The sequence below is a fragment of the Acanthisitta chloris genome, unplaced genomic scaffold (genome assembly GCF_000695815.1).
Source record: "Acanthisitta chloris isolate BGI_N310 unplaced genomic scaffold, ASM69581v1 scaffold10572, whole genome shotgun sequence".
Lineage (NCBI taxonomy): Eukaryota > Metazoa > Chordata > Aves > Passeriformes > Acanthisittidae > Acanthisitta > Acanthisitta chloris.
Window position 1 is genome coordinate 7,335 of NW_008658829.1, and position 10,352 is coordinate 17,686.

The 10,352-nt window shown below is 41.5% G+C and overlaps 1 protein-coding gene across 1 annotated transcript in view; it reads left to right on the forward strand.

The window, feature by feature from the left end:
• Positions 1-7,519: 7,519 nt before the first annotated feature.
• The window catches only part of SLC6A19 (solute carrier family 6 (neutral amino acid transporter), member 19), a 20,778-nt gene continuing 17,945 nt past the window's right edge, over positions 7,520-10,352 (forward strand). The window contains exon 1 of the mRNA XM_009085238.1: positions 7,520-7,788. Coding sequence (XP_009083486.1) covers positions 7,587-7,788 — 202 coding nt within the window. The 5' untranslated portion in view covers positions 7,520-7,586. The remainder of the gene's footprint in view (positions 7,789-10,352) is intronic.

The window sequence follows — 10,352 nt, forward strand, 5'->3', positions numbered from 1 at the left end:
CCAGCCCGAGCAGCTTCTGAAAAAAAAAATGCCTCTTCACTCTTCTCTTTTTAGCAGACTTATATTTCTGCGATGACACCTTTAAACTGGACTTCCACAGTCGGAACGCAATCCTCAGCTACAGTGGTTGGTGCTTCGCATCACTAGGTGCTGCCTCCCCCTCGTGGCTGATGGCTCTCAGGAACCTCAGCAGCGCCTGCAGTTCCCACGAACTCCTTGAAAAAAAAAATGCCTCTTCACTCTTCTCTTTTTAGCAGACTTATATTTCTGCGATGACACCTTTAAACTGGACTTCCACAGTCGGAACGCAATCCTCAGCTACAGTGGTTGGTGCTTCGCATCACTAGGTGCTGCCTCCCCCTCGTGGCTGATGGCTCTCAGGAACCTCAGCAGCGCCTGCAGTTCCCACGAACTCCTCTGGAGCTCATCTCCGACGCTGCACGGCCAGAGCTCTCTGGTCCAAACACCGCTGCTACATAATAAGAAGAAAGATGAGCGAAAACGGGGTGTTCGGTGACCAAGAGAGAATGAACTTTCTCCACCAAAGAGGGTGTTGCGGTAGACCTCTATGCAAAGGTGGCATGCAGGAGTTGGATGTAGTTCAGCACCTGATTGGCATCTCATTGTATACTACAGCACTGGAAAAGAAAGCATTAACAAACTTGATTAAAGAACACCGTTTATTGCTTAATGTACATGGTAAGCAACAACCTACAACAGTCAACATGTTCTGCTGCCTGCTAGAGAAGAGACACTTGTGGTGAGACAGGTCCAAGCAATAACACTTGAGTGGCAAAAAAAAATTAAGGGGACACTGGCCATCATAGAGTCATAGAAGAGTTTGGGTTGGAAGGGACCTTTAAAGCTCATCTAGTCCAACCCATCTGCGACAAGCAGGGACATCTTCAATTAGATGAAGTTACTCAGAGCTCTGTCCAACCTGATCTTGAATGTTTCCAGAGATGGGACACTTGCCGCCTCTCTGGGCAACATGTTCCAGTGTTTCACCACCCCTGCTGTAAAAAAATTCTTCCTTATATCTAGTCTAAATCGACCCTCTTTTAGTTTAAAATATTACTCCTTGTCCTATTGCTAAAAAGTTTGTCCCTGTGTTCACATAAGCCCCCCTGGAGTACTGAAAGGCTACAATAGTCTTCCCAAGTCTTTTCTTCTCCAGGCTGAACAACCATCTGCGACAAGCAGGGACATCTTCAATTAGATGAAGTTACTCAGAGCTCTGTCCAACCTGATCTTGAATGTTTCCAGAGATGGGACACTTGCCGCCTCTCTGGGCAACATGTTCCAGTGTTTCACCACCCCTGCTGTAAAAAAATTCTTCCTTATATCTAGTCTAAATCGACCCTCTTTTAGTTTAAAATATTACTCCTTGTCCTATTGCTAAAAAGTTTGTCCCTGTGTTCACATAAGCCCCCCTGGAGTACTGAAAGGCTACAATAGTCTTCCCAAGTCTTTTCTTCTCCAGGCTGAACAACCCCAACTCTCTCAGCCTGTCTTCACAGGAGAGGTGCTCGAGATCAGGTAATCTGGTGCTGTTGACAGAAGCATTTCTACACCTATGCTCCTTACTGTAGTTTCCCCCAAAGTTATTACAGAGATGAAATGTATACTTCAAAGAAGAAAGCAATATTTTGGTGATTTTCTGCCTGTATACAGTGAAATATTAAAGACAGCATGTCTTGCTCCCTGGTGTCAAAGGGAACAAAACAGAAAAAGCGTGATGCTGCTGGAGCTGCTTCAGTGAAATACTTATATACGAAGCTGAAGTAAGAATTATGCAAACAACCAGTATAGACAAAAATATACTGTGCCTCTTTCTGGGAAATAAAAAGGAGAAAAAGGCCACAAAGGCATCAGTATCAGCTCAGTTCTGGATGAACTACACAAGACATGCTCTAACAGCTTGTTCCCTTTAATTCTTCTGTGGCTAAGGACACTACTACTTCTACAATAAACATGAACTGACAAATTTTAGCCATGTCAGGTTTCTGAAGGAAACTCCCTGACACCACAAAAACACTCCAGAATGGGCTGCTTATGGAAGTCATTATGTATGACACCCTACCTTTGCTGTATTTCCAATAGCCTGAGACAGAGTTTCAGCAACAGCTCAGTGCTGTCTTGTCTCTCCTCTGCAAGGGATACTTGCTAGCACAGAAGGATTTTTCTCCAATCTGGAGAAGTTTGCAATCTCATGGGGAGAGATTTATCCTCCAAAGTTCATTGAACATCTCCAAAGCCTTCAGGGTATCCCTGCTTGAACTGCTGTGGGCTGATGGCAGCAGCCTTAAAGCACACACATAGGAAATCAAATCATGCCAGCTGAGGAGCTGTGCCTTTTGGTTACTTATCATGTAGAGTTTGAGAACAACAGAGCATAAAACTTAGACCAAGTTAAAGATCTACAGATCATTGATTGGCAAGGTAAACTGCATGACCACCTGCTTTTGATTATTACCCTTGAAACCAAGCAACTCTGGAATATTTTGCTAGAATATCTCTCAGTCTAATATGATCATTAGTATCCCCTAGGCTGGGGATTTTGTGTCTCCCCTTGAGCCTCAAGTTTCAGTGATCCCTCTTTGCACAGCTGGTCAAGGATGTGCAGCTTTTAAAAAAGGATGGCAGCCTGTAAAAGGACTTTGTGTTTTCTCTGCACATTTTAAAGAATGGTCCAAGAGGGATGGGCTGTTATTTAACTTCTGAATTTTCTTCTTCATCACTTTTATTACATCTTTATGAATTTAAGCTTCCAAATGTGAATCCTGTGCTTTAGGCATTTGGCTGTATAGTTACCACCATCTTTACATTTCCATCTTTTCCTGGTTTGGTCTTATCACACAATGAAGAGTAATTGTGATTGCTGTATATGATGCTTTGACTGCGCCATGATTTTAAGGATGAAGACATCTGAGACTCTGCTATGGGAAACCTGAGGTCGAGCTGGTAAAGGAACCTGCTCTGACTGTGAGAGTGTGGGGCATGTAGTTCATCGAGTCCAATCGTAACCCACCACCACTGTGTTCACCACTAAACCATGTCCCCAGGTGCCACATCCACACACCTTCCAGGGATGGTGATTCCACCACTTTCCTGGGCATCCTGTCCCAAAGCCTGGCCACCGTTTCCATGAAAAATTTTCCCTCATATTCAATCCAAACCTCCCCTGGCACAACTTGAGTCCATTTCCTTTGGTCCTGTCACCTGTAACCTGGGACAAGAGACAGGGCCACGTTGTTACAAGCTCCTTTCAGTCCTTCTCCATACGGGGATGTCTTCCTGAAGGGCTGGAAGTAAGCTGAGCTGGCCCAGGTGTGCCCACAGTGGCAAGGAGAGAGACCCCTACAAGGTCAGAGCAGGAGAAGCTGCCAGGTGGCCAGTTTGGTAGAGCGTGTCAGGCTGCACCTGCACTGCATGGGAGGATAGCACATCTCCCAGGTGGGAACAGTCCCTGCAGAGCCCAGGCTGCCACAGACATTCTGAGGGTTGCCAGGAGTCCCTCAGCCTAGGTAATACTGCACCATGCCTGACCTGGCTCTACAAAAGGAAGTGAGTGGCTTCATCCTTCCTGTTGCCTTGATTTACCATTCTCTTCTTTATCGCCACCCCCTCTCATACACTCTGATAACATCATCATCATCCTGCGAGACGAAAGACACGTTCATCTAAGAAAAGGACTATGCTCATACTCTTCCACGATATGTGTGTATGTTCCAGTAAAATAAAGGACTTTCATAAAGGGCATATTTCCTTTTTAATCGGCTTTTTGTAAAATTGTGTGCTACTTACAAAGAATTTGGCTTACTTTTTTGTATATCCCCTTTTATCTTTTGAAAAAATACTATATAATAAATATGGGGGTAGTAGTCAAAAAGACAAATATGTCAATAGAATTGTCTTAACACAAGTAATCAAAAAATCCATTTTCACCTGTATTTATAATTAGCATTTGCATGACGTGTCTTGTTTAGCAGCCTATATCCTGAAAAGATGGATTTCATAGAGGTTTATTAGCCATAACAAACCCTGTGGGAACTGCCAAACTTAAGTCTGGTATTACTTGAAGAAGAAATTTACCTTAGAGCACAGGAAAGAGCTCTGTCAAATAGGTAAGTGGCTGTGATTATGGAAGACTAGACCCAACTTGTTTATTTGAATCCACAGGGTGGCAATATAGGCAATTCCTCTGTGCACCTGCAGGTCATGTTGGAGCTGGTGTAATTGCTACTGTAGGTCCTTCAGAAAAAGGCACTGTGCCTTCCAAGGTAATTATCCATGCAATTACACTGATAAAGAAATTTGAGCTAGATGCTATACCGGCATATTTGCTTCTGCAAATATTTAACAGCTGATAGATAACTAGCAACTACTGGAACCTTGCATTACTAAAGTAAGATAAAATTCTTGAAGAAGAAGATTTATTCAGCAGAAGACAATCTGGAATGTATTTTTGGATCCTGATAGAAACTACTTGCACGTGAAACTTAGCAGAGATAAATTCTCAGTAGACCAGCTGCCATGTGACCACAACTAGATGTATTAACTGAACTAAATAGGAGACATAACATGAACAAAGCGGTGCAGTTGACAGAGCAGAAGGAAGAGATGCCATCCAGGAGGACTTAAAGAAGCTTGAAAAGTGGGGACATGAGAACATAATGGGGTTCAACAAGTCCAAGTGCAATGTGCTGCACCTGGGTCAGAGCAATCCCAAGCACAAACACAGGCTGGGTGAAGAATACATTGAGAGCAGCCCTGGGGAGAAGGAATTCAGGGTGTTCATGGACAAAAAGCTGGACATGAGTCTGACTTGAAGCTCAGAAGACCAACAAACCAACTCCTGCATCAAAAAAAGCATGACCAGCAGGTCAAGGGAGGTGATTCTTCCCTCTACTCTGCCCTTGTGAGACCCCACCTGGAGTGCTACATCTGGCACTGGGGTCATCAGCACAAGAAAGATGTGGACCTGTTGCAGCAAGTCCAGAGGAGTCCATGAAGATGATCAGAGGGCTGGAGAATCTCTCCTATCGAAACAGTCTCAGAGAGTTGGGGCTGTTCAGCCTGGAGAATAGAAGGCTCTGGAGAGACCTTAGAGCACCTTCCAGTACCTAAAAGGGGCCTACAAGGAAGCCAGAGAACTTTTGACATGGCATGCAGTGATAAGGCAAGGAGGAAATAGCTTCAAAATGGAAGAGAGTAAGTTTAGATTAGATATCAGGAAGGAATTTCGAAACAGTCTCAGAGAGTTGGGGCTGTTCAGCCTGGAGAATAGAAGGCTCTGGAGAGACCTTAGAGCACCTTCCAGTACCTAAAAGGGGCCTACAAGGAAGCCAGAGAACTTTTGACATGGCATGCAGTGATAAGGCAAGGAGGAAATAGCTTCAAAATGGAAGAGAGTAAGTTTAGATTAGATATCAGGAAGGAATTCTTCACTTCACTAGTGGTGAGACGCTGGAACAGGTTGCCCAGAGAAGTTGTGGATGCCCCATCCACAGGTTGGATGGAGCTTTGAGCACCTTGGTCTAGTGGAAGGTGTCCCTGCCCATGGCAGAGAGGTTGGAACTAGATAATCTTTAAAGTCCCTTCTGAACCATTTTATGTTTCTATGATGATTCTATGAACAAAGAACTAGGTAAAGATCTAATTATGATGGTAAGCTGGGCTGAAAGCAGAAATGGTGGTCTAAGGGAAGGTTACTAAGGCAGTTCCTCGAGAATCAGTTTAGAAACAGTGTTTTGTCATTCTTACTATGAGAGTGGTGAGACGCTGGAACAGGTTGCCCAGAGAAGTTGTGGATGCCCCATCCACAGGTTGGATGGAGCTTTGAGCACCTTGGTCTAGTGGAAGGTGTCCCTGCCCATGGCAGAGAGGTTGGAACTAGATAATCTTTAAAGTCCCTTCTGAACCATTTTATGTTTCTATGATGATTCTATGAACAAAGAACTAGGTAAAGATCTAATTATGATGGTAAGCTGGGCTGAAAGCAGAAATGGTGGTCTAAGGGAAGGTTACTAAGGCAGTTCCTCGAGAATCAGTTTAGAAACAGTGTTTTGTCATTCTTTCTCTAATGGCTGAGGACAAAAAATAGTAACGTGTTAATGAAATACTCGACACAATCTCAGAAGTATTGTGAATGATGAGAACTATTCAGGAAAAACCAAGTAGCTGGATGCACTGGAGTAGCAGAAACTGAGTGAAATTGAACATATGCTTTTGGCTACTTAGAAGAAGTTCTGCTGCAAAGTTGGAAATCTGTAGTCAGAAACACCAAAGAAGAAAGTTGCTGATCCAGTGGTTAATCAGGAGACAGCTCATCCACAGACCTAACAGGGTCATGAAAAAGGCAAGCGCTATCACTAGGCAGACTGAGAGATTTCAAGTCAAGTTAGGGAAATATTAATACCTATTGCAAGGCACAGGGAAAATTCATGTGGGCTACTATATACAGTTGACCATGTGAAGGATGAAGATATTTTTTGCAACTTTCCTATCCAAAAGGTAATGAACAGCCTTCGGAATCAACTTTTAATAAACATGATAAGGTTGCAAAGGGATGCTGTCATGCGTTCACTTCTTTTGCCAGGGGATGGATTTAGAAGGTCCTTTCTACTTCTTTATTTTGACCGCCCTGTATCATATTATGCAATGAGTTGGTAGGATTTAGCTGACAAAATTCTTTCTTATGACATATGACAGTGTTAGATTTTATATATAGTTTTCGGTTTCACTGAGGTACAAACGGAACAGTTTTGCTATGACTGTGCTGAAATAATGATTCGTATCTATAATATTTTTTAACTGATGTATCTTTTTTAAATTTTGACCAGTATATCTAGGGTCATTGAAAAGGTGAAGGCACTTTTGTTTTCAAGCACATTTATAAGAAAAACGTGTTCTTCAGACCTTGTTCTGTAACGATTAGAAGCATTAGGGTAAGCAGATTATGTTTATGACTTTAAAGGTCAGTTTTTATAATCCATTTCATTCTGCATCCTTTTGGTCAGAACACTTAGTAAAGTACAATCTATTACAGTGGAGCATTTATTATGAAGCATCCAATTTTGTAACCATACATTATGGTAAAGTGAAAATGACAATGAGTCACAAGCAGTTTATCTTCCTGATAAAAAACGGTATGAAATCCCTGGTATGAGGCTAGTGGAATCTTATTGGTCCATATTTGCTAGGGCTATATATGTGTTTAAGTGAGTTTAAACAGGGGAGTGGCAAGGGGTGTTACATAGCCTTAAAGGCGATTACAGTTTATAACCAAATTATCTCCTGAATTACATTAGCTGAAATCAATGTCTTCTACTGGATGAACAGACTGTTCCGTAAAACCTTGACAGATAAAGCATTAATAAGTGTCAGAGCTGACTTGGTCAATTGAATGATTTGCTGACGCTTCTTTTTACCACAAGCCTGCACTTAAAAGTCTAGTGCCAAAGGTTCACTATATATAGCTGAAGGCAGCAAATAGATGGTCTCTTTTTTGAGCAGGTTTCTGACTAGCTGCCTGTTCCATTATTCCTCTCTGTGGCAGCACTTTCAGTCAGAAAATTTAAAATATGGTAAAGCTAACATTGCCCAATCCTGGCCTGGAGGACAGGATACCTTCCCATGCTGAACTTGAGGTCCTTGAGAAAGAAGAGGCAGGTTCCAGACCAAAATGGGATAACAAGGCTCAGTATATGCTGACGTGTGTAGGGTTTTGTGTGGGCTTAGGAAATGTGTGGAGGTTCCCATATCTGTGTCAGAGCCACGGAGGAGGTATGTCTTTAATATATCTTACTAACTTTGCCTATAAACCAGGCTGAATCTCTCTTTTTAGAAAAAAAAATAATGGAATATATTTAGAACTGGTCAGTTCCTGTAAGAACAGTGATGCTCATCTCTAGAAGACTGTATAACCAAGAAGGTTATTTCTCAGGTAATGAACACCTACTGAAGTCATGTTACTCACAGAAGAAAAGGAAGGGTCTATTTTTATTTCAGGACACAGGATGGAACAAATCAGTCTTGCACTGTGATGTACGTAGTATAATTTCTCAATCTAAAACCAATGTTATTTTACATACATACATGTATATATATATATAATGTATATTTTAAAATATTAGTAAACTACTTGGCACTATGATTCTGATCATGATGTCAAATAATCTTTTTATAATAGGGTTTACATTGGATTTTGGCTGATCTGTGTACCAACTGTAGGGTCAGTGTGTGTGTAATTTGTTCTAGGAGTAGCAGCATGAAAGTAGTTAATGTTAAGAATATGTTTTTAGCAGTTAGTGTTATTAATTCATTTAAAATCCAAATGTATGTTATTTAGTGTACAATTTATTGGGACTTCTAAGGGTTCAGGTTAGGACTGAATGACCATATTAAAAATTTTGTTTTGCTGTTTTTTGAAAAGGATGACTTTGTGCTGAACCATTATATGACAACATAAATTTCTCATTTTCTTATAGTCTTCTGTCTGCTGTCTTTTCTGCTTTTCATTCTGGGATGTGTGTAAAAAAGCATTTGTTCCTTTGAAATGTTTGCTCTTAAAAGAAAATTTTTGGCTTAAGGAACAGTATTTCAAAGTGATTTTCATTAAATATACATAGTGAGATGTTTAAAAATTGCTCCTTCTAGTTAGAGTAGGGACGAAGGAAGGCTCTGTGGGGAGTTGATCGTACAAACTCAGGGACATTTAACAACAGGTGACTCAGTTGCAAGAAGAGATGCTTTTAATATTCAGATTTTTCTAACAGAGGCTGGTGTTTCAAGTTTGCAGTGCAAACTGAAGGTCATTTGCAGCATAGCCACCTCTTGTAACAAAAAAGTTACAAGACATATACAAAGAAATCATAACCCCTTTCCACATTTGACAATTTAATTGGAAAAAAAGAAAAGTGGATGTATATCTCCAAAATTCATGGAACTCATTGGCTTCTCAGGTTCTTCTACTTAGTCTTAGAAAGTGAACATGGACTGTTTTCCACTGTAGATTTATAGACATTTTCCTGCTCTTCTGTCTTTCTTTCCCTTGGGTTCTAGCCATATGAAATGCAGCTGAAAAACGAACATCCATCAAATATAAAGAATTTGGTATGGATCGTGGTTTTCTGATTCATGTTAGTGAAGATTTATGAATTGCTTGTGTGCATCTGTCAGTATTGTGTTTTAATTTGTCCTTTGACAGCAGCTCTTTATCACCATTCTGTTGCTTGTCCTTTCTCAGGAACACTAACAGCAGTTATCCCTGGCTTCTTGTTTCTCTGGGATTCTCTCATTCAGATTTTAGGCAGAAGTTGAAAGGGAGCACATAACAAAGAAATGATGTAGCTCAGTCTGGAGCTAATACACAGATATGTGTCCTTCTAGTCAGGCTTGCTAGCTGCTCCATCAATTCTCTTGCACAGCACTAAATTCTATGGCTCATATCAATACACAAGAGTTATCAGCAATGCCTTCCCGTGACTTCTTAGAAAGGACTCCTTAGTTTCACCACATGTGAGATTGGAGAGGTAATAGTGCACTCTCTCCTCCTTCTCTGCTGTACAGTGTACCTTAGCCTCTTCTGGCAGATCTAAATCCAACTCCTGTCACCACCAGACACTCATTGCAGTGTCTGTTCTCTAACTTGTCCCTTCAGTCAGAAAAAAAAAAGACTCTTGCTGCTGTTCAGGTGGATGGCTTTGAATTCAAACATGTGACTATTTGTATTATAAAAACAGATCTTGAAGTTCTTATTTGTGAACATATTTTGGTGTTGAGACATTTCCTGCCTCGTGAGGTTTTCTGGCTCCTGCATCTCTAATTCCCATTCATCCATGTTCACAGCATACTAAGCACCCAATAGATGCATCACTCTGCCACATCCTTGATTGCACTTGTCAGGTTACTGAAGGAAACTCCCTGACACCATAAAACCACTCCAGAATAGGATGTTTGTGGAAGTCATTCTGTATGACATCCTGCTTCTGTTGTGCTCCCTCTATCTGGCTTCAGCTACCTCTAGATGGAAATGCATATTTACTAGATATTTTGGACAAGTTTTGCCTTAGTCTTTGCTCCTCAGCATGGTGGCCAAGGTGATGCATTCATCTTTGTATTTGGGTGGCCCACTCAGGAGCACAGATGTGCCTCTATAACAGAGTAGGGGAAAACTGCAACACTAGGCACTTCTTCCAAGTTAACTGTTAGAATGCATACACCACACTCATGAGCTCACTGAGGAAGATCCATTTTTCCTCAGTAAGTCCAGTGCCTTTACCCTGAATGGTGTACATCTGCACACTTTCTGTCTTCAAGATATGTCTTCACTGAATCCTGGGTGTGGA